Source organism: Xenopus laevis, chromosome 7S, assembly GCF_017654675.1.
Source record: "Xenopus laevis strain J_2021 chromosome 7S, Xenopus_laevis_v10.1, whole genome shotgun sequence".
NCBI classification, from domain to species: Eukaryota; Metazoa; Chordata; class Amphibia; order Anura; family Pipidae; genus Xenopus; species Xenopus laevis.
Window position 1 is genome coordinate 22,063,913 of NC_054384.1, and position 25,262 is coordinate 22,089,174.

The 25,262-nt window shown below is 41.8% G+C and overlaps 1 protein-coding gene across 2 annotated transcripts in view; it reads right to left on the reverse strand.

The window, feature by feature from the left end:
* Positions 1–1,914: 1,914 nt before the first annotated feature.
* rrp12.S (ribosomal RNA processing 12 homolog S homeolog) overlaps positions 1,915–25,262 on the reverse strand; it is a 52,236-nt gene continuing 28,888 nt past the window's right edge. The window contains exons 20-34 of one of the 2 annotated variants that reach the window (XM_018227466.2): positions 22,690–22,783; positions 22,442–22,600; positions 22,127–22,207; positions 20,278–20,383; positions 19,852–19,959; positions 19,035–19,192; positions 11,888–11,979; positions 11,100–11,258; positions 10,804–10,967; positions 10,317–10,424; positions 8,954–9,003; positions 6,630–6,711; positions 4,801–4,868; positions 2,973–3,055; positions 1,915–2,284 (exon numbers count right to left, since the gene is read on the reverse strand). In XM_018227466.2, coding sequence (XP_018082955.1) covers positions 2,185–2,284; positions 2,973–3,055; positions 4,801–4,868; positions 6,630–6,711; positions 8,954–9,003; positions 10,317–10,424; positions 10,804–10,967; positions 11,100–11,258; positions 11,888–11,979; positions 19,035–19,192; positions 19,852–19,959; positions 20,278–20,383; positions 22,127–22,207; positions 22,442–22,600; positions 22,690–22,783 — 1,612 coding nt within the window. In that variant the 3' untranslated portion in view covers positions 1,915–2,184. Of the gene's footprint in view, positions 2,285–2,972; positions 3,056–4,800; positions 4,869–6,629; positions 6,712–8,953; positions 9,007–10,316; positions 10,425–10,803; positions 10,968–11,099; positions 11,259–11,887; positions 11,980–19,034; positions 19,193–19,851; positions 19,960–20,277; positions 20,384–22,126; positions 22,208–22,441; positions 22,601–22,689; positions 22,784–25,262 lie in introns of both variants that reach the window. The other variant, XM_018227465.1, reaches the window with a different exon arrangement.

Sequence of the window (25,262 nt, forward strand, 5' to 3'; positions counted from 1 at the left end):
CCCTTTATCAAGTGCCTGTGTGTTTGCTGGAGGCTGATTAACATACTGCCTGGGTCTGAACTAGTGACCTGCAGATTGCAACAAAGTCTCCTATACTGCTGTGCAAGGCAGATGGATTGTGCAGAGGGGGAGGTGGGCTCAGAGAGTGAATAGGCTGCTATTAAGGATATATGCTAACCTTAAATGAGCCACGGCAGGAGTTCCCAGACTGTAGTGTAGGGATCCTTGGGGCATATAAGGAGGATTGAGCAACAGGATGAACCTGGCTATACCTCAGCCCTGTGTCCCGGCCAGCGCATCCTCTCTCTGTATGTCAGAGGGAGGGAATCAATGCTGGATGGTCAGTGCACAGCACAAGGTGACATCCTCAAGTAATGGATCAGACTACTCAGTGTAGCTGTCCAGCTTCATATAATGTGAAGGAATTGTAATGAAATAAAAATAAAAGAGCAAAATAAATAGTAAAATACTCCTGAATGCAGGAGACGGTCCTAACCTCCTGAGGACACAACGAAACTAAGTGTCTCTGCCTACAGAGGAGGGGTATAGCAGGAGGAGGAGGGGTCGTTTCTATTTTTTTTATTGTGTCCTGCCTCCTAGTGGTTCCAGCTATACCCCACTGTCCCTGTGTCCCCCAAGCAGACCTAGAGAAATAAATAGTACTGTTGTTGCCCTGCACTAGTTACCCTAAAGAACTACTATAGTCATAAATACATGGCTATGTAGCTGTGGGGTCAGTCATTAAGGTTCACGTTACATAGGAGATAAGCTCTGTACAATATAATGGTATTCTACAGAGCTTATCTGATATCAGCTATTTACCCTCTGCAATTTAGCCCAATTTCAACTGCCTCCATTGCTACACAAAAGTTTGCTTAGATCAACAATGTGTTTCTGGTCAGTTTCACCTGTGCAGGGGAACAGTACATTCTACTTTAATTACTTAAAAATACTTTAATTTTTTTGGCTTTACCGTTCCTTTAATACTGAACACAAACTACTCAGGTTGGAGTTTGTCTCGTCAACAAATTAAATACCACAAACCACGGCTTTAAACAAACTTTAAAAAAAAAAAATGTAATTAGATGTCAGTTAATGACTTTACTTTACTCTTACTGACCCTTTAAGCGGAAAGCCATAGTGTGCTCTCAGTTCAGAGCAATCAAAAAATCAAAGCCGGGCAAAATGTCAGTGAAACTGTTATTTTTGGGATTTTAAAATGATTTCAAATGCAGCAGCAGCAGTCACAAACAAGTTTGTGGTTGTCATATTAAAAAAACAAGGAGCCACTTTCTGCGGTGAGCGTTTTTTCTTGCAGGATCAAAATCTTGTGATCACATAATACTTGGTGGTCAAACATTAGAGCAGAATGCAGGGCATCCCCTTCAGGGAGCACACTTAAGGATTTTCAGATGTCTTACAATAACAAATGTTTAGTTGTTTACTACAGAAGAGCCGAGTGGGTATAAGGAGGCTGCGTCACTCCAACCACATTCAGAGTGATGATTAACCATTCAGTGCCGGCAAGGCATTCAGGCTGGTCAATGTTGAACCCAAATACGGCTTTTAATGTTAAACCTGTTGTGAATGCACCCATTAAGTGTTGCTCATTGCTAGCTATGCGTGACCTGCATAACACAGTGCCATTAGAAATCAAATAAGACTGAAAACAGATTTCTCAAGGCAATAGGAACAGTTGTCCCAAAAAGCAGTCGGCATTAAACATCCCACTCATTTTGGATTTAAATCAGGATCCATGACTCACATCAGAAAAAGCCTGGAATACTAGCTCTCTGAATAATGCAGGTTTTTTCTGATCATGCAAATTTCGCCGCAGGATCAAGAATCCAAATGCTGAATGGAAAAATGCCATTGCCCGCGGCAGGGAAAAATAAGTTCACTTGCATCACTGGAAAAATTACAAACAGATAATATATTTTAATGGGGTTTAGTTTACAGAGCTTCCACTGCAGTTTATAAATCACAGTAGTTAATTTAAATAGGAAATGAATGACTTGTTCCCTCGCTTTCCTGATGAATCCTAATGAAGGAAGTTCTGCCCTGATAGATGAATATGGCAGAGCTACACACTTCTTCCTAGCGGGTGAGCGGTTCAAGAGAGGTCGGTTGCTCTGCATTGTGCACACTGCTTCAAACACAGTCTTGCACTTTGAAGATAAAACCTTAACGCTTTCTGTCTTTTCTCTTTTTCAGTCCACTCTGTGCTCCTCTTTGTGCTGCTCTCACCATGCCTTTAAACTGGCCTTGCATCTTTGCTTTTTTCCTACAAACGGAAACAGAGGATTCATGAGTGTATCCAAGAAACATACTTTAAAAAACATACCACATTCCAGTCTGATCTGTTATTTTTAAAAAGGCTTTTCTAGTGTTTGGAGTAAATACTGTACAAGAAGTCAAAAGAAAGCCTATTAAGAAAGACGAGACACAGGAAATGAGGAACAAAGATAAAGCTGAGAGAAAAATAGCCAGTAAAAAAAGAGAATAAAGGAAGGAATAAAAGAGAACTCTGCCCCTGAAGTTCCAGAATGTGCTATGGATTACAAATAGGGATGCACAGAATCCAGGATTTGGTTTGCATCCTAACCGAACCCTAAAAATCATGCGACTTTTCGTCACACAACAAGGTAACCGAAAAACATTTTTAACTGCTCTCTGCGCGTGTGGTTCTCTTTTACCCCTCGTTTCCCTAATTTACATATGCTCATTAGGATTCGGATTCAGTTCCTTTTGTGAAGAATTTGCGATTTGGCTAAATCCTAAAATAGTGAATTCTGCGCATCCCAAATTACAAACAAGGAAAAAAAGAATAAAGGTCACAGCCTTTTCTCAGATTTTTTCCAAGAAATACTGTCCAGCAGCGAATTCCCGCATAGAAAACAAATGTACAGCTGTGACCCTTTAACAATAAAAAGGCAAGTATCTTTCCCCAGTGCAAGGGACAGTAGAATTACCTCCGGTTAAGGTTGGCTTTGTTTAGAGGGATGTATGCATATGGATCGTGCTTGCCTTGTTGTTTCACATCACCTTTTCCTTTCTGTTAAGAAGAAATGCAAAAGACATCCATGAATGACGACTTCCAGTACTCAAACATACAAAACATTCCACGAAAATGCAGTCCTCTGCTTTAGTTTAATATTAAGGAAGCAATACACTAAAAGATCTGCTCATGTGGTGAGGTGGCCAAACAAAATAAGACTCTTTCCCCCCTGATAAGCCCACCAAAGGTCCACCAACCAATGGGACGAGGGCCACATCAACTAGATGATTTTTGGCCAGATATCGGTTGGGGAGGCCCATTGGAGGTCCCCATACACTGGCAAATAAGCTGCCAAATTGGTCTAAAGGAACCGAATTGGCATCTTAAATGTCCATGTATGAACGTGGCTAGTAAATCATTGAGACGTAGAAGAGGAATGAAGAGAGGTAGAGCTATACCAGCCTAAGGTAAGGGAGACGGGCGCTGATTAAATATCTCAATGCTATAATGTGTAAGGGTGGCCATACATGATAAGATCCGCTCATTTAGCTACCTTGCCAAATCAATGGATCTTTCACCCACGGCAGGGCGATACTGGGTTAATACCAACATTCAGCCCTAGGGCCGAACAATCAGATTACAATGAAGAGGATAGGACCACATCAACTAGCCAATGCGGTTCTCGAACGCCAGCAAAATAAAGCTCCCTGATCGTGATCTGGACGATTTTTGATATAGATCGTGGAGACTCATCGGAAGCCCCCACACATGGTCAGAAAAGCTGCCGAACCAGTGTTAAGGACCAATATCGGCAGCTTTAATCTGCCCGTGTATGACCACCTTAACCCAAAGCACCAACCCCTAACCAGAAATTTAAAAGCAACATGCTGCTTGTTGTCCCCTAACTTAAAGGAAAACTATACCCCGCGATCAATGTAGGTCTCTATAAAAAGATATTGAATAAAACAGCTCATATGTAAAACCCTGCTTCATGTAAATAAACCATTTTCATAATAATATACTTTTCTAGTAGTATGTACCATTGGGTAATCATAAATAGAAAATTGCCATTTTAAAAAATAAGATTCGCCCCCTGTTATCGTATGATTCACTGTGCACACAAACAAACCATATATGTTAGGCCACATGAGCCAATTAACAGACAGAGTTGTGTCTTTTGCTTCCACACTTCTTCCTGTTACAGTTAAAATCGTAGTATTTCTGGTCAGGTGATCTCTGAGGCAGCACACAGACCATCACAAAACGGCAAGAGATGTAAAAAGGCAATATTTATTAAAATATATATATACACCAGTTTGGTAAGATTCTTTAATATTCCACTTAATTTGATATTAACTGTTGCATAAATATTCATTTTGGGACTATAGTTTTCATTTAAATGATGCAACTGACAGCTTTGCATTTGACTGGGAGTCAAAATAGGCCCTGGCATTCCAAGTATACAGAGGCCCCAAAAGCCTCCCACCAGCCCACTAGATAGTGACTGTCTATGGGACCTTACAGCAGCCCTTCTGGCATTTGCCAGTCCGGACCTGCATGGCACTGACCCAAATGATATCTCTCAAGCAAAGAATTGAACTTTGCTTAATTTTTAATACAGTAAATTTCCAGTACTAGAAACTATTGTCCACTGTAACATTACTGCCACAAATTGACATCTGAAATGGGTCTGGATGCAATTAAAACATGGAGTGATTAGAATGGAGCTGGGTGGGGTTATGGTAAGTCAGGGCAAGGCCAAAAACATTAGTATTTATTTTATGCAATGGTCTGTCGTATACCTTAGTTTTGTAGTTTGCTCCACTTTCTGTCTTTTTGGAGATTGGTCTGTGTATTCCAGAGCCTCCAGCTGTCAAAAAAAGACACAAAAATCAAGGTAAGATCAATGCTAGTCAGTAGCTCTGCTCACTGCAAATTAGGCACATTTTTACCCAAAGTGATCTATTTTCTGAATAGCAAAGAGGAAAACATGTTGTGTAGGAGAAATTCAGGATGCAAAATGAAGCAGACACCTGTCACCATGAGCTCATTCGGTTCTACACAGGGTTACTAATGCTCCTTTTGCACAAAGTATCACACATTCAATGATGCCTATAAAGTACTTGATAGAATAAAACAGTTTTGTGAATATGCAAACCAGATGCCTACTCTCTGCAGTGCCACATAATTACTTGCCTTTGCTGCTAAGCTAAGCATGTAAACCATGAGAGAGTAGCAACAGGAAGCCAACAATTAAATCTCTAAATCATTATACCTAAAAACAAAGATGCTTTGATTAAAAAAATTAACTTTTCATCTGAACAGAAGGAAGAATGAAGTAAATGACATTACAGCAACAAATGCTTGTGTCTGTTGAGACGTGAGAAAAATGAAAGTCTTATAGTGCCCCTGCCCTGGAGAAATTGTGTGCTATAGCTTCTTGGTTTTAAATGGGAAGTAAAGTCTAAAATAGAATAAGGCTAGAAATGCTGTATTTTGTATACTAAATATAAACATGAACTTACTGCACCACAAGCCTAATCAAACAAATAATTTATGCTTTCAAAGTTGGCCACAGGGGGTCACCATCTTGTAACTTTGTTAAACATCTTTGAAAGACCAAGACTGTGCACATGCTCAGTGTGGTCTGGGCTGCTTAGGGATCGTTATCAATTATCAAAACAGCACAAGTCAAATAACAGCTGCCAGAAGCCGATACAGCAAGACTGATTAATCGGAATATGCAGACTGCACTGGGTCCTTTGTTGTCATGTAATCTAATGTGGATTTTATAGTTTTTGTATTGTTTAATAACAACTTTCTCCAACTCTGCAGAACCAGTGACTGCAGCAAAATAATCCTCCAAATAGAATCCCAGTTAATCTGTTTAAATCTGGCTCCATAATCAAAACATAACTTTTACCAATTCATAAAAACAGTACATTATAATTTAATAACTTAAAAGTTTTTCTTTTTTTGTTGTTACGGTTCTTTTAACTCCCAGAATATGCAGTGTACACAGCAAGAACGTTTGTACAAAACTGCAGGGATGTGATGTAAAGGAATGTTGCAGTTCATATAAATTAAGGTTTGGTCTTTTTCTGAGTCACTGCTTTGAACAAGTGAAATCAGGAATAACAACCCCATGGAATAACCGTTCCAGAACTCCGACCCTCTCAGTGCCGTTTCCTAAGCAACTGATTGCTGCTCACTGGGAATGGTAAACTCTTCAGCCGTTGCAATTTGTAACTATTCACTATTAGGAGTGGGATATATTTTATTGGTATTAACTGCTTTTCACTTGTATGGACTTGTTAATGAAAGAAAGTGTCTGCAATTGACTATGTAAAATAGCAGGGTGCACAACAAATAAACAAGCGGATGTCATTAAAAAAAAAAAATCAAACCCCAATCTGTTTGCCCTTTAAAAGCAGCAACTTAATCAGTTGAAGGGTAAAAGTGCCAGAGGCACGCATCTCCAATAAAATGAATAGAGAGGAAGTATATAATGAGCAGTATGGAGTGGCTTGAGACATTCTCTATGCAACCATTTCAAACCTACACATGAAATAACATATACATTAACTCAAGAGGGAGAACTGTACCAACACAAGCACAAGAATTAGCGTACATTTATACTGTGGTTTTTTGTCTGCGGCGTCATCATAGTCGTCGTCGTCATGTTCTCGAAATCTCTTCTTCTGAGCTTTTTTCTGTAGTGAAGGAAAGGGAAAAAAGCTATAGCAACAAATAATATATTTGATGGACTAAAATGCATTTCATTCACCAAAGGCCCAAGGCTCTGCAATTTTATTATTGCATCTACATTTTGACATGTTTGTGAATCACAGAACAGCAACTTTAAAGTAGAATTCAACCCCTTATTTAAAAAAAAAAACCTACCCTACAAAGACCCCCCAGCCTAGCTGCTACCCCGGGGAAATGCCCCTAACTTTTTACTTACCCCATGGTGCAGATTCAGGCATCGCCGAACCGAATCTTAACTTGCATATGAAAATTAGGGGCGGGAAAAGAAATTGTGTGACTTTTTGTCACAAAACAAGGAAGTGAAAAATGTTTCCCCTTTACACCCCTAATTTGCATATGCAAATTAGGATTCAGATTTGGTTCGGTATTCGGCTGAATCTTTCGCAAAGTATTCGGGGGTTTTGGCCGAACCCAAAAAAGTGTATTCAGTGCATCCCTAATATAAATACATGTTAGTAATAATAAAAGGAGGATTTACGTGTATTAAAAAAGTGGCCACATTTATAGAAATGGCAGAATGCTTGCGTGACTTTTTCTGAACCAAGCATCTCTTAAAGATTCAGCATAAACCAGAAATAGAGTTTTTAACCCTACATTATAGAAAAATGCTAATAAAAGAAGACGATGAAAATTATTATTTAATGTATCCTATCTGGAATAGACAGGGCAAGTTTGTCCTTCGGTTTGATCAGCCCACAGTAGCTGAACAGTCTGGCATAACACAATTTGGGGCACAGCTATAGGTGGTCAATAGCAAAGATCTTATAATTAGGAATTGGCAATTCTGAACGGAAATCTGAAACTGCATTTGCTTTCCCTTGGACAGTCTAAACAAATAGAAAACATCTGGAACAAACAGACACTTTTTACCCTTTATTATGTACCCCAAAATAAAAAGAAGGGGCCAGAGCTACAACTGTCCCCCAGGCAGAGCAGCATTACAATTTATAGCTGTAACATGTAACAAGTTGGACTATTGAATTGATATTAAAAACCAAAGATGTATCAGAGCCAATTAGAACACAGCATAGAGGCCAGGAAATAACGGTTGAACATCACCCAACTGCACTGAAATGCAGATAATCTCAGCTCAAGTAAGAAAATCCCTGAAATGTGGCATTTAAGAATATAAATGGAGATTGAATGAGTGACTGGGGTGAGAATTTATGTAACAATGATTCCCATCTGACCATTCACTGCTTTACCAGCAGAATAATAGTTATTTCTTGGATCAATTAAAGAAGCAATTTAAATGTTAAAAAGCAAAAATGGATGGAATGTGTTTCAATAAACCTGTGCACATACTGGTTGTCAGTCCCTAATACACATTACTATCAAAATCAAATGCATTTGTAACTGGCTATTATATAATACAAAGAGCACAGAAAAGAGCAAATGAGAGGGAATTTTACCTGTATTAAATACCACAGGCAAAAATAAAGGTATATCGTTAAAACACCTACAGGGTTTTTACTTAACCCTAATGCCTTTCTTCTTATTGCAGCCAAAAGAGAAAAAAAGTCACGAATACTATTGCTTTCTTTGCTTCTCTGATTGGCTAGATCCTACAAACCCTAAAATTATGTTTAAGGGGTAGTCCATTACGGCACAATAATCTTTGTGCCCAAGCATATATGCAACTATCACTCTTTGGGGCATATAGAAGTGAAATACACTACCTATATCATTATTTATAAGTAGTTAGACACGTGTGTCATTTATATTAAGGGATGAGGCTTTAGCTTTAAACAGAGAAGAGGCTGGGGTAATACATGATTCAGGTATGGGATCAGTTATCCGGAAATCCATTATCCAGAAAGATCCGAATTACAGAAAGGCCGTCCCCCATAGACTCCATTATAATCAAATAACCCAAATCTTTAAAAATAATTTCCTTTCTCTCTGTAATAAAACAGTAGCTTGTACTTGATCCCAACTAAGATATAATTAATCCTTATTTGAAGCAAAACCAGCCTATTGGGTTTATTTAATGTTTACATGATTTTCTAGAGGACATAAAGTATGAATATCCAAATTATGAAAAGACCCTTTATCCAGAAAACCCCAGGTCCCGAGCATTCTGGATAACAGGTCCCATACCTGTATATGATATGATGCGGAGTAGAACTTCAAGTTGTAGACTAAAAGGTTTGAAATAAAAACAACTATCCAAATATGGAAACTTACACTTCGAATTCCCACATCCTGCATGAGATCTGCCATTTCTTCATCAACAGCTGTTAAAGGATTAAAGAATATTTATAAAGTGAATATTTATAAAGTGAACACACTGGCAGCCAGATTGTGACAGATAAGAAAATGGAGAAAATACATGAAATAATACAGGGTGCATTCTTTATTAATGGCCAGACGTCTGCTCCATCTTTTCTTGGGGAGAATACATAACCATAGCTTATAATGCATCACCAGTTCTATACTTCTATCAACAATATTATCTAAATGCTCTAAAAGAAGAAACTCGGGAGCTGTGCTTTTTTGGCAAATATATAGATTGTTATAAAGTTCAAATAACAGACAAGCAAAACTTCAAATAGGTTAGATAAATTAGTAGCCAAGATCACCATAACCTACCAGTTGGATCCCAAAGGTCTATGCATAATCTATATGCCAATTGAAAGGGTAAGTCAACCCCAAATTAATTTTGCCCAATAAAAAAATCTTATTCTAACCAACTTTCCAACATACATTTATTAAAAATGGTCAGTGCTTTTTAAGTTGTTTAATAAACAATTTCTTTGAAAGCAGCATTTGCTTAACTCCTGGTTGTTACTTTTTAAACAACGTTGCAAAAGTCTTAGTTCCTCAGCAAAGACATTGTCTTACATTGTATCAAAAGTCATCAGGGTAGAGATTAAAAAGGGACAAACTGGCTTTCAATAGCAATACATGCATAAATAACTCAAAAACCGAAAGAACATTTATAATGAATATATATCGCAAAGTTGCCTAGAATTATGTTCTCTTTTTGTAGGCAAAATAATTTTTTTTTTTGGGTTGACATTCCCTTTAAGTGATTTCTAATATATCTCAAGAATATGAAAGAAAAAAAAATAATGGGCAATAATGGATTTTCTGGTTTATAGAATAGCATATTTGTCCTTGTTCAGTAACTCCCAGCAATCAGCAATTCCACTAATCAGTTAAGAACTAAGACTGCTTTGTTGCTATGGGTTATTGAACTGTGGAATACTGTATTTGCACAATACTAATACTGTACAGTTTGAAACCAAATGCTAAAGATGCGGAGGTGTGGCACACCTAAGTAGAAAATGCCTTTACTTCTCCTATAAGCAACAGTGGATTACATTCCTATTTAAACTGTGAAAGCATTTTACACATTCAGGCTTATGTAGTAACATGAGACATATTTGCCCTGACCCCTGCCAGATTGGATCAGAGCTAATGTGGCTGAATGGTGCGGGTTACAGGAATGCTGCAGATCATAATAAGTAATGTAGCAATAATCCCCACCCAATCTCATTTACAAATCCATTCTCAAGGTCTCCAAGTAGCTCAATCACTTCTGTACCTTTAGTCTTATCTTTTTCTGCTTCATCATCTTGAATTATGAGACGCCCATCCGACGAGGTCTTAAAGTCGTGCTTTTGTTTGGTGTTCTTTGCATCTGGCCTTGTAGCTATGATACAAGCAGATCACACATCTTCAAAAAAAACATACGTATAAATCCAATACAGGGTACAGCCATGACTCTTAACCCTTTTTGGATATACTTAGAGTTAGTTGTGACTCAAATCAGATAAGAATCATTAAAGAAACAGCTTATATCAGAACTGTATAATATTTAAATATGGTACAAAAGCCCAAAACATAATGTACAACATTTCTAGCTTACTTACGCTTTACTTCTCTTTTAATCTCTTGGATGTTCCTTTAGTTAGAATAGGACATTTACAACAATATTGTGAATATGTGCTAGCTAACACTGAAGAGAGGTGAAAGATAAATTCAAATGGTCCCAGGACCTCTGCTTTCTAGAAATCAAATGTATTCCTTACCCAGTACACGCTGTGCAGCTTTGGGATCAAGGAAATTTAGAGGTTCATCATCCTCCCCTTCTTTTAGCCAAGCCTGGCTCTTTTGCCGGGCTTGTTTCTTCTGTTGTTTGCTTGGTTTCTCTTCCTCTACTTCTTCATCAGAATCAGCCAAAATATCTTCTATACTAAAAGACAAAATTTAACCAGTCTACAAAGGGCCATTCAGTGCACAGACAACTACTGTAAGTAGGCAATATACTGTAGGTCAGAGACCTGCTATACTTATGAATGAAGGGGTTTTTAGCTGTCCCTCTTACCTATCTCCCTTCAACTTTTTGGTGTCTTGATCATCCTCCTCTCCCTCTGCTGCAGCTTCTTTTAATGCTTTCTGCTTCTTGTTTTTTGCTTCAGCCTTACGGATGTTTACTAGGACTTTATGGTAATCCTCAGGCAGCATAGACTTCACAAGCTCAAACCTGAAATTATAGACAGATAAATGGTGGGTTAGAATAACCAAATCACATACAGGACATCACAGTAACATCAATACGCAACTTTTCCAGTATAAAGCTGGCCAAACATCCTCTCATTTGGTCACCAAACTGGCAGATGACTGCCTAACTGAACCACCCATGTACTGGGCCAAATAAGATTTTCAACAGAGCCCCATAGACATTGGGTGATTTTTAGTTCTCAATCAGTTGGCAAGGCCCTACCAAGGGCCCCATACACACATCAATAACCTGCTAATTTGGTCTGACAGAACAGAGTCAGCAGTATCTATCAGCCCATGCACGGCCACCTTAACAGAGACTGATAAAACAAAGAAGCAGCTAGGCCCTGACTGCATACTAATAGACAGTGGATGGATATAACAGTTGAAGTACTTTCTGTGCCACCCACCAATAGGTAATAAACAGCTCCTTTTTCAAATTATATTTATACAACCAACACAATGATATTTTTAAAAAACTCATTTCAATTTCACCTTGGAATTCAAACCTATACCATTTCTTCTTTGTTCTTGATTATATCCAGTGTTGGAGCTAGACTAGAATAATTTTTGCGCATTTGTATTGTAGAAGTAGGCGGTTGGCTATCTTACCCGAACTTTCGAATAAACTTGGTGAAGATGTTTTTCAGCTTCACTCGGAAGAAGCGCCTCATGTCACTGTTGATGTTTCCTATAGCTTCCATCTAAATAGCAAATGAAATAGTTATCAATATATTTAGTACTTTGCACTGGCTTTAAGTAATCCGGACAGCTTCATTTTATAAAACATCTGGAGTTAAATGGGACCCGTCACCCAAAAAAGTTATTCCAAATCCTATTTTATCATGTTAGTCAAGCAAAATTAACTTTACTTACACTGTATAAATTATTTGAATCTCGTTTCCATCAATCTGGGAATTCATAATTATATCAAGCAGGCAGAAGCCATTTTGTGGACACTGTTATTAAGACAAGCCTTGCATCATCTCAGAATCTTGTTTGTGCACCAGAATGGGGGACCTGATGCCCATCCCCATGCACTGGCTACACAATTAAATGGTGAAGAGAACTGGGGGAATGTGGGGAGAGCAGTGAAATCTAGGAAGTGCTGAATGGAAAGTGAAAGTAATTGCTTGTCCCGCCTCCTAAGGCATAGAGATGGGGCAGGCAATATTTGATTGACAGCCAAGATTTATAACAGCTATGACCACTTTAATAAAAAAAAAGAATTTGGATTTCATGTTTAAATTGAAAAGGAGATTTTGTGTACTCACCGTTAAATCTCTCTCTTTTCAGTCGCTTGGGGACACAGGGACAGTGGGTATAGCTGGAACCACTAGGAGGCAGGACACAATAAAAAAATAGAAACTTGACCCCTCCTCCTCCTGCTATACCCCTCCTCTGTAGGCAGAGACACTCAGTTCGTACCAAAGGAGAAACAGGAGGTTATCAATAATCAACAGAAAATCTGATAACTAATTACAAGAAGAACAGTCTGAAACCAAGAGAAGGCCTCTATTCAGGGAGGGAAGCCCTGTGTCCCCCAAGCGACTGAAGAGAAAGAGATTTAACGGTGAGTACACAAAATCTCCTTTTCTCTAGGTCTGCTTGGGGGACAAAGGGACAGTGGGGACGTACCAAAGCTGTCCCCTGAATCTAGGGCGGGAAGTAGAGGCCTACGTGGAACCAGCCACTGCAGCCTGAAGTACCTTCCTGCCATAGTGGGTGTCAGATGCCACAAGGTGCCAAACTGGTAAAATTTGGCAAAAGTATGGATTGAAGTCCACGTTGCAGCCTTGTTCCGCTGAGGCTTATTTTCGAAAAGCCCTCTGGCGGAATGTGCCCTGATTGATCTGGGGGAACCTGACCCTGTGATGAATAGGATCTCTGGATGGCCTGCTTTATCCATCAGGATATGGTGGTCTAAGGACAAGGAGTCCGATAGACTGATGTCCTCGACCCGGTGCAGGTAAAATTTGAGGGCCCTAATGGGGTCGAGGGTGTGCAGTGCTGCTTCCTTCGCATTGGAAAGGGATGGACAGAAGGTAGGAATCGTAATTTCCTGGTTGAGGTGGAAAGTGGAAACCACCTTGGGAAGAAAAGAGGGAGAAGTATGAAGTACTGCCCCGTCGTTGTGGAAGGTCAACAGAGGAGACCTACAGGATTGGGCAGAGATCTCAGATACTCTCCGTGCTGAGGCAATAGCCAGCAGAAAAAACTGTTTTCCATGTGAGCCACTGAAGTGGAATAGAATCCATGGGTTTAAAGGGAGCGTGTTGCAGGGCACGTAGGACTAGGGTTAAGTCCCAATTTGGCACCGGTGAAAGTACCGGGCGCTTTATTTGGGCCATTCCCTGAAGAAAAATCCTAACATCTGGGAACAAGGCGAGAGGTCTTTGGAACAGGATGGAAGTGCCGAAAACTGAGATTTCAGTGATCCGAGGGACATGTGCAGGGACAGTCCCTCCTGTATAAGGCCAGAAGGAGTGGAGTGGAAAACTTCAGTGAATTGAAACCATTACATTGGCACCACCAATGGAAAGTAAACCAGACCCAATGGTATGTCTTGGCGGAGACCGGTTTGCTTGACAGTGTGAGAGAACCCCTTCCGTCTTAGGATCGCAGTTTCAGTAGCCACGCCATCAAATTGAGGGTGGCAGGACAGTGGTGAAGGATTGGACCCTGAGAGAGAAGGTCCAGGATGAGAGGCCAAGGTTCCTCTACTGAGAGATGTACTAGATCCTAGACCCAGGATCTACGGGGCCATGTTGGAGCTATGAGGATGAGAGTATGAGTTCTCTCTGAAGTTTCTTGATCTTTCTTGGAATGAACGCAAGATGGAAGTCCCAGGGAGAGGTGAGGGCGTCTGCCGCCAGAGGGTCCCTGGACCTTGCAAAGAAGAGAGCAACTTTAAGATTGTGATCGACCTCTGGCGTCCCCCATCTTTGAGTGATCTTGTGGAATATGTTGTCCTTTACAGGCCACTCGCAGGAATCTAGGGATGTCTGCTGAGATAATCTGCTTCCCAGTTTAAGAGACCTGGAATGAAGATGGCTGACAGGCGAGTAGGATTGTCTGTATCTCAAGAAGGTTGATGTGAAGACATTGTTCCGATAGAGACCAGCGACCCTGCGCTGACCGACCCTCTGCACTGCTCCCCAACCGGAGAGGCTTGCATCTGTGGTGAGCAGTCACCATTGTGGATCCCCTAGGGGTCTGCCCCTGGTCAGGTGACTGGTTTGCATCAACCAGAGAAGAGAGACTTGAGTCCTGCGGGATATACGAAATTCCAGGAGAAGGGATTTGTGCCTCCAGGTCGCAAGAATATTCCACTGAAGCTCCCTGAGGTGACGTTGGGTGAAGGGAACTGATTCTATCATCGAAACCATGACTCCCAACACCTTCATGTAGAATCTCGCGGTGTGGGACTTCGAGAGGAGAGACCGCACGAGGGTCCGCAAATGCTGGACCTTGTCACTGGGAGAGTTTGTGTCTGGGTGTTGAACTGCATCCAGAGGAAGACCATGGATTTGCTTGGGGTTAACGAGGACTTGTCCAGGTTGATGAACCAACCAAACTCCTGTAATCGAACCATGGTGAAGTGCAACGCCTGCTGGGCCACTGCAAATTAAGGTGCCTTGATCAGGAGATCGTCCAGATAAGGAGTTATGGATATCCCCCTGGTGCGGATTAGAGCAGTGGCCACCGACATGATCTTGGTAAAGACACGAGGGGCCGAGTTCAGGCCAAGGGGAAGGTCTGTGAGTGGGAAGTGGCGATTTTGGAAGGCAAATCGCAAGAATCTCTGATGGGGACAGAAAATTGGGGCCGCGATGACAGACCTGAGGGATTCCAACCTGAACCTTCGCGGTCGAATGAAAGTATGGAGTTCCTTGAGGTCCAGGATTGGCCGAACAGATCCATCCTTCTTGGGGACTACAAACAAGTTTGAGTAATAGCCTCGGAATCTCTCCTCAGTTGGAAAAGGGATGATGACCTCTGAACGGATAAGCTTGCCGATCGCGTCGTGCAGCGCCTGAGCCTTTTGATGCCCCAGAGGATATCTGGACATGAAGAACCGGCGGGGTGGGAGAGAAGCGAATTCTAGGTGGTAGCCCTGACTCACGACCTTGTGTACCCACGCGTCTTGAGTCAGATTCTTCCAGGAGTCGGCAAACCTGCAAAGTCTCCCCCCCCCTACGGCTGAGTCGCTGAAGGGAAGAAGGGGTGAGTAATGCAGACGTGGACTTGCGGGACTGCCAGGATAGCCTGGACCTTCCACTGAAGCGTCCTCTGCAGGTGGTGGAGTGTCGTGAGAGACTTTTTTGAAGACAAGTCCGCAGTTTCATCCAGAGAAATCTGCGAACCGATACCGACAAGTCAAGTCGGCTGAATTTCTGCTAATCACCTGTAGCGCATCGAGGGAGGCTTCACATAGGTAGTCAGCCTCCTTGATTTGCGAGGCCAAATGAGCGAGTTCTTCACGGGGGACCCTTGTGGCAATCGCTCGGCATAAGGCGTCCGACCAAGTTTGGACGGCTCTACTTACCCAAGCCGAGTCTAGAACAGGCCGAAGGGAGGTACCTGAAGCAGAGAAGAGGGAACTTAGAATGCCCTCAAGCTTCTTGTCCATGGAGTCCTTGAAGGAGGCTGCATCAGGAACTGGTAAAGCAGTGCCCTTAGATAGTCGAGAGACAGGCGCGTCCACTGAAGGTGGGGAGGTCCACTTTTCCGTTAGTTCCTGTGGAAAAGGATATAGTTTGAGAAAAACTGTGGTTAGCCTGGAAACATCCCTCTGGCTTGAACCATTCCTGTTGTATAATTTGCTCGATGTCCCCCAAGTTGAGCATGAGAGAGGAAAGGAAGGTGAGGACCTGCTGACCTGCTGCGGCGCTTAAACAAGGAGGTACTGCAACTAGGTTCAGGCTCCTTTAAGTGAAGGGTCTTAATACTGAAATGAGGGAATCAATGGCCTCGGAGGAGAGTTTGGGGGGATTCCCCTTACTCTGGGTCGGAACTGTGAGATAGTTCACCATCAGACAGAGCCGGATCCTCCTCGGAGTCAGGCGGCAGGGATGAAGTAGTGATGGACTCCGCCTCACACTCATCCTCGGAAGGAGAGGGGGCTCTACATTTTGGAGGCTTAGGCCGAGGCTTATCTAGCCACAGGACTCCACCAATTTAGGAATGCCGGCGGCAAGCTTAGATGCCCATTCTGGGGGAGGCTGGGGGTCCAGGTGGGTGGCCTGATGGGTTCCCATGGGAGGCTTGGCTTACCTGAGGACGGAGTTCTGACGTTTCCGAAACTGCATCAGGTGGCTTGCACGTGGAACACAGAGGGTCCTTGTGACCAGATGCGGCATTTGGCACAAGCTAAATACTTAACCGATGAAGTAGTTGCTGGCCTGGAAAAAAGGTTATCACCTGTACCTTCAGACATGGTGTACACAAGCTGTTCCTGTAAGAGAGGAATTAAGTTAACAATATATATAATGTAGGATATATATATAACTGAAAATGCCTCCCCAGGGTACTGCTGGGAGTAAAGCCTTGGAAGGGAGTAAAGGCTGATAAGGCAGTAATTACAAAGCCTGCTGCCCTGTGGCATTAGCTAAAAACCCCACTGTGTCAGCAGTACTGCCCTGTTGTGTTCTTAGTATAAACAGGGGGGGGGGGCTGCGCTGCAGAGAAGCTGGGAAAGAGTTCTGCCCAGTGTGGCGAGTCTGCTAGTAATGGAACCTCCTCCAGAATCAATGGGAAGTAGCTGCCTGGGCGCACAATGGAGAGTGCGAAGAATGGCCCCTCCCCTAGCGGTGACATATGGTGCAGACGTACACCTTAGAAAAATGGTGCATAAGGCGCGCAATTTTTGGGTTGCACACAGGGTGCCCGTACAGTAAGTGAAAAATCTGCCCCAGCCGTTGCCTCCCCAGGTAGAGTGAAAGACAGCCTTGGTGAAGTCTCTTGTAAAATAGTGGTGCACAACTGGTGCTAAGCCCACAATAACTCTCTTGTGCTGCTGACAGTGAGGACAGTAGGAAACATAAGTGCCATTCCCATTCTGGACAATTTGTAGAGATGATTTGGCAGCTGTGCTCTCAATCTCAGTAAGCCACACCCGCTACAGGTGTAGGAAATTAACCAATTACTGAGTACTGAGAGAAAGCAAGTGAAAAGGCAGACCTTGCTGCTAGGTGCTCTTTATTGCACACAACATGTTTCAGGCCAGAAGCCCTTTATCAAGTGCCTGTGTGTTTGGTGGAGGCTGATTAACATACTGCCTGGGTCTGAACTAGTGACCTGCAGGTTGCAACAAAGTCTCCTATACTGCTGTGCAAGGCAGATGGATTGTGCAGAGGGGGAGGGGGGCTCAGAGAGTGAATAGGCTGCTATTAAGGATATATGCTTACCTTAAATGAGCCACGGCAGGAGTTCCCAGACTGTAGTGTAGGGATCCTTGGGGCATATAAGGAGGATTGAGCAACAGGATGAACCTGGCTATACCTCAGCCCTGTGTCCCGGCCAGCGCATCCTCTCTCTGTATGTCAGAGGGAGGGAATCAATGCTGGATGGTCAGTGCACAGCACAAGAGACCCCGGTGACATCCTCAAGTAATGGATCAGACTACTCAGTGTAGCTGTCCAGCTCCATATAATGTGAAGGAATTGTAATGAAATAAAAATAAAAGAGCAAAATAAATAGTAAAATACTCCTGAATGCAGGAGACGGTCCTAACCTCCTGAGGACACAACGAAACTGAGTGTCTCTGCCTACAGAGGAGGGGTATAGCAGGAGGAGGAGGGGTCAAGTTTCTATTTTTTTTATTGTGTCCTGCCTCCTAGTGGTTCCAGCTATACCCACTGTCCCTGTGTCCCCCAAGCAGACCTAGAGAAAAGGACTTTTATTATACAGCTTTTTATGTCTGGGTGACAGGTCCACTTTAAATATTGTCTGCTTTCTCCAATGGGTTAAGGAGCATAGGGTGAAGAGGTTTTCTGTTTGGTTTGTAGCACAATGCTGACAGCTCTGATTGGAGGGAAGCAATGGTCTGTTCAGATATAAATGCTTTTAGACTGTTGGACGGAGTATCTTCCAAATTAAAAATAAACCCCTAGCACTACTCCTGCTGCCATGCTGAAAGGCAGATCTACAGACAACAGTTGCACACTAGGGCCTATGGTACATAGAACATCTCTGCACCAGTGAATTTCAACAGGCAGAAAGATGCCTGTATCTCTCAGTGAATGGAAACCAATGTGCCTTATAAGCTTTTTCAAACCTGCACTTAAAAGTAATTTGCTATTTCTATGACCGTGTCTTCTATTACACAACATACATGGCCACCACCCATGCTTTACTTCAGCAATCAACTCAGCAAAGAAAAGCTTTTAACAGCATTACCTTATTCAGAATCAGGTCAAAGATAATGCACAGAACTTAGCGAGCATAGACTAGGATGGGGGAACACTATTAGCAGGAGAGTATTCTCAATTAATGACTCATCGGCTAATAGGAGCATGAGGGTCTATTAAATGGTTGATGTGCTGTGGATTTTAAAAGAACGGTGATATTGATTGTGCACTACATAAAGTCAATGGGGGCACAGCAAAATATTGTCCTTTAGTTTACTGGCAGGATACAGACCTGTAGTGTACCGTTTCCAGTAGGGGGAAAAGAGACAGCACATGACTGTAGTTCTTTTTATGCATTTAGAGAAAAGGAAAACTAAAATGGACTTCAGGGAACTTGCTTCACTCACCATCATTTGCAGCTGCTTGGTCAGAACTTTTATGTCCATAATGAAGATTATGACTTTGATGAAACCCAATGCAGCTTTAACAACTTCCCGTGTTCTAGATCCTAAGAGGAGGCAGACGTTCTTCAGCAACTGTTCAATCACCTCCACGCCCATCTGATCTGTGAGAAATAGTTTCCTAATCAGTAAAGAGTTCTTTCCCAATTAGCATTCCCCTAGTTTTTACCCAAGCGTTAAAGCCATGCAAAGCTCTTGCAACACACTGCAACACCCTGCTGAGAGTTTAATTGAATATGCTAGATAAACAGATACAGATATACAGATATCCATAAATGTAAAACATATTTTTTTACACTTTGACATTACTGGTCCTTTAAACGAACACAGTTTGTACAGGTCTAGTAAGGTATGGGGTACCTTATCCGGAAACCTATTATCCAGAAAGCACCAAATTATGGGAAGGCCATCTCAAAGAGACTCCATTTTAAGGCAATAATCCTAATTTTTTAAGAACAATTTCCTTTTTCTCTGTAATAATAAAACAGTAGCTTGTAGCTTGCTGCATGAATCCATAATGGTAGCAAAACAATCCTAGTGGGTTTATGTAATTTTTAAATTATATTTTAAGGTATGGTGATCCAAATTATGGAAAGACTCGTTATCCAGAATAGCCCAGGTCCCAAGTATTCTGTATCACACATCCTATACTTGTACATAAAAACCAATTGCCATGGTCAATATTAACGTATTAATGATCACTATATCTGAGCAATTTTTTGCAGTTTATATGAGATTATACTAAGCTTTTCGTCTAACCTACCTTTAAATTCAAACAAGAGCCTTGTGAGCGTCAGCACGGAGCAGCTGATCATGGTGACGGAACCAGCCAGTCCTGCATAGACAACAGCAAGGTACTGCTCCATAGCCTCTGAAAGTGCAATACAACAGCGTTTACAGACAATATTTCGTATGTGCCTTACATTTTTACATCCAATATGCTCTTAAAGGGTAGGCAACAAACCCTGTGGAAATAATTTGTATCATATGCCAAAAAAAATCAGCTGTGACCCAACAGTCAGCTTTTTTGATGGTGTTTCTTGTTAATATTTTAATGGCATCAAGCAATATTTGTGTACTGTATGTAAATATTCAAGGTCTCAGATAATACTGGAGTCAGGTTCTATTGCTGAAAAGCTGGACATTTAATCATAATATGTGGCGACGAGGAAATAAATATCTGGGTCACCTTTCTGATCATGGTTGAAGCGCAGGAAGGCATATCCTATCTCTGCCAGTAATGTGTATGCATTGTTGCGTGCTCCTACGGACACTTCTCTGGTACAAATCATCACCTGTCAGATAAGAATACAAAAGCAACCATTTTGTATTGTACTTGCATAGCCATCAATATACGGTATAGGATATATCTTTAGGTTAGCCACACACTAGCCGAAAGGTTACATCCAATTACATTGCCTATCTCAAGTTGTGCATATAGGGCAAGATCTGCTCGTCTATGGCAGGCTTTAATCTGGAGAAAATAACCTCACTTCTCACGGAACATGTGATTTTAATTATAGGGAGCTCTTCTTATTTTCCTTCCAATATACAGGAGACTAGGGATGCACCGAATCCAGGATTTGGTTCGGCATTCGGCCAGGATTCGGCCTTATTCAACAGGATTCGGAGTCGGCCAAATCCTTCTGCCCAGCTGAACCGAATTTGCATTTGCAAATTAGGGACGGGGAGGGAAATCTCGTGACTTTGTCACAAAACAAGGAAGTAAAAAATGTTTTCCTTTCCCACCCCTAATTTGCATATGCAAATTCGGATTTGGTTCGGTATTCAGCCAAATATTACGCAAAGGATTCGGGGGTTCGGCCGAATCCAAAATAGTGGATTCGGTGCATCCCTACAGAAGACCTTAATTTACTGTAAAGGCATCATCTATTTAACTAAATGACCACATCCCTAAAGCCAGAATTAATAAAACATTAGCGATCAGATAAAACAGATGCACAAGGGCCTTATTATTTGGAGCCTACGTGTGTATTAACATCATCCAACTTATCAATGGTCCACAGTCTTTAGCTGGCTCCACCTATGTAATTGGTGAAGACAATTAACTCTGGCTGAGAATGCTGCTATACATGGCTAAATATCTGCATATTACCAAAGCAACAGCTAAATGCTTTCGGATGAAAATAAAACAACCAGTCAGTTTATATACACTTCAAAACCAAAAGCACTTTTTTTTTTTTTTTTTTTTGCAGGAATACTGGGACTTTGTATTGCATGGATATTTAATTAGCGGTGTTATGGCAGGCTTGGTTCTGGCAAATGCCAGAGAGGCTGCTGTGAGATGCCATAGACAGTCACTATTTATTAGGATGTTTGGGAATATGTGTTCCTGAAATGCTAGGGCCTATTTTGAATTCCAATCCAGGCCTGTGCGATGGGTACAGGTTTTCTAAGTGGAAGATAAGTGTTCTGTACATGTATGGGAATTAAATAGAGTGCATGACATACTACTGTCAGCTACTAATAAGTCAGCTGTATATTAAGCATGTTGTACTGTATATCAGAGCAAAGTGGGAAATGAGAATCGACAGCTTAACCAGGAGGCATAATTAAGTCACAGAAAATAAACCAAGCTGCAGCGTGTGAAAAAAAAAAAAAAATGAAATACATTTTCAAGACAGCAGGCATCTCTCGTCTTCTAGAAATAACCAACTGTTGCACATAAAGATCAGTATTTATAACTATATCTATATATATCTATATATATATATATCTATATATATTAATATATATATTATATATATTGCATATCACAACCAAAATGAACCATTTCACTGGCACAGTCCAAACTGCATAACAGCCAACCACTGCAAGTCTAAGAGGCAACCTTTTCAATCCAAATAACATAAGTTCATTTGAGCCTGTGTCATTGTAATGGAATTCGATTCTCAAAAATAGTAATTTCATGAACAGAGAGGGTCTTTGAAAAGCTCAGTAGGACCTCTGGGTTTAGCCAAAACGTCAGAGCTTATTTGAGGGAGATTTAGGCAAATCAAAGTGATGTGAGCTCTCACCTCAGGAATAAGGGATATAATAAATTCTTCATGATCCGCAGCCAGTTGTTTCACAATATGGATCAGACATTTCAGTCGAGGCTACGAAGGGAAGACAAGAAAAGCAGACAGTTCAGTGGGGTTAAATTCTGCATCATACTGTCCTTTTCTATTAGATTACATATATATAATCTGTTTAAAGGGTAAGGCATTTTTTAGTAGCAGTATGCACAAAATGTAGCTGTCTTAAATATATTGATAATGGGTTGAGTGCAGAGGACTCTTGTAGTTGACTATCTATCTACACACACATATATATTCACCTTCATTACTTACCCTTTTAGCTGGGGATGAAACACTTTTTAGGGAGGTCAAGAGTGTATTCTTTAGGTTTTCAAGATTGTTATTTACAAATTCTTTGCATGGTGGCTGTTCCCCTCCACATATTTCTTCCAAAACCCTATAGGCTTTCTTCTGTAAACTGTGATTTTTATCCTGTCAAATCAAAGCAATACAGCATTTATTACAATGGACCAAATATAAATACTGCTCGTTCAGGTTCACTGTCTGTTTTTAGAGCCTACCTCCAGGTATGGCAATATAGTGTTGTAGATCTTAGTCATGGAAGGTTCATCTGCATACGGTGCCATGGCAATGATCAGGTCCAGCATATATAATCTGCACAACAAACATATGGTAAAATCATCAGCTTGCACAACCCTTTCTGTAATTAAAGTCTTTGATTTTACTAGGCCAGTTAACCAGCAGCACAGATAGAAAGTCAACCCTGAAACATTGAACCTCATGTGCCAAAACAAAGGTACCTCTACAATGCAGTCATAAATTCTGAGTCTCCTATCCTGCTGTTGCTAGTTCACTAATCTATCCCCAATACTGACCCGCCAGTTTCATGCTGTTTAGCACTGCGTCTGCCACAAATTGGTTCCTTGGATTCTCCACTACTATATTGTGGGAAAACTCTCACCACTGCTATTCTCTTTAAATATCCCTTCCCCTGCACTACTACTTCTAGTTAATGTATCCCAAATACTGCCCCCTCCAGCTTCTATCTTTCTCCCCAGTGTTACTCCCACCTATTAATACATTGTTCACCCCAGTACTCCATATAATTTCTTCATCAGTCCCTAGAACTATTCCCCCAAGCACACAATCGCTCCTGTTTCCACCTCTTCATCTACCTTGAGTTGTCTATGGAAAACGCAATTTCACTGTAGGCATTTTCAGATTGAAGTACTAGAAAATGGTTAAGAAATCCCTTGCTCTTACACATGTAGTGTCCCTGACTTTACTGGTGTACAGTCATGCAAAGAAAGAAATTAATTACAAATGCTGAGGACAGGAAATAACAAAAATGTATTTTTACGAATTCCAAACTGAGCACCTTCGTAAAGGATCAGCAACCAGGAATTATATCCAAGCATGATGGACTGATGGCTTTATACCAGGGGTCCCCAACCGCCAGGCCTTGGACAGTCTTAAATTGGGACAATAAATGCGGTGTGCCGAATTGTACATTGGTAACCCCTGAATTGGAAGGCGACCCCCTCCCCAGTCCTTGCAAAAAAAATTGGCTCCAGTCCCCGGGTCAAAACAGGTTGGGGGCCGCTGCTCAATTCTGTCCTACTACTAGTTGTATGCAGTTTTTGAAGGACCAGTACCGTATATACTCGCGTATAAGCCGAGTTTTTCAGCACCCAAAATGTGCTGAAAAACTCGACCTCGGCTTATACGCGGGTCATACGCCAATCCCTCACCGGATCCCTCACCTCCCTCTCCCATAGCGCATCAGGACTCTGTGACTGACGATCGCCGCCCGGAGCAGGTCCAGGAGCTCCGGGCGGCGCGTCCTTCCCTGCCGGCGTCGCTCCCAAAATGGCGGCGCCCATGGCCGCCACGTGGGTAGCGGCCGCCGGCGCCTCTACCCACGTGGCGGCCATGGGCGCCGCCATTTTGGAAGGACGCCGGCAGGGAAGGACGCGCCGCCCGGAGCTCCTGGACCTGCTCCGGGCGGCGATCGTCAGTCACAGAGTCCTGATGCGCTATGGGAGAGGGAGGTGAGGGATCCGGTGAGGGATTGGCGTATGACCCGCGTATAAGCCGAGGTCGAGTATGGGAGAGGGAGGTGAGGGATCCGATATTACGCGATTGATGTGAGCTGCTGCTTCCACATAGGAGACAAACTGTTTGGATTCACCATGTTATTAATCTCAAAGCATTTCAAACTCTCAATATATATGTAGTACATTTAATCACTGTCAAACTCACAGTGTGCTTCTTGGGTGTACTGGAGAATCCTGCATTAATATTTTATGGGTCTCATCAGAAATGGATCTGCATCATATTTGAAGTTCATACTGGGCAGTATCTTTTATTATCTGTTTCTTTATTAAATTGCTTCAGACTGGCATTCTCATTTATTTTAAAGGTGTAATAATCTAGCCTTACACTTTTCAGAGCATATACAATGGACGCCTTTGGTTTGCTTGGGGAAGTGCAATCCTTATTCTCAGCAGGGCTGTCTATATGACTAGAGGAGCGTTCCTGTACAAAGTACAGATTGATTTTCAATCAGCCCCTAGGCTTATACACGAGTCAATAAATTTTTCCAGTTTTCTTAGGTAAATTAGGTACCTCGGCTTATACACGGGTCGGCTTATACACGAGTATATACGGTAACAGCAAAAAAAACAATACACCAACACATATTAAACTTTAAAGTCGCTACGTTTTTATTAATAAATAACTTACTGAAACTCTGCTTGCGCTCTTCTTCAGAAAAGGCAATCCATCGTGGGGCGCTCCATTTCTCCTCCCTGCCTTCCTTATAGGAGACAGCCAAGGAGAAGAAATTGAGCGCCGCACATTGGATCGTTGCCCTGTCGCCGTTTCTGAAGAAGAGTGTAAGCAGAGTTTCGATAAGTTATTTCGTAAGAAAAACTTACCAATTTTAAAGTTTAATATGTGTTTCGCCGTGGAAATGGCGCCCATAGACTTGTATGGCGGCGTGCTTCAAAAGATTTTTTGATGCGCATAGACTGGGCGTCTGCCACATTTTGCCGGCGGCAAATTTTTGGCAAAACTAAACGATTCAAATTCGGCCATCCTTGGTGTTGGCGTCTTTTTTTTTGTAGGATCA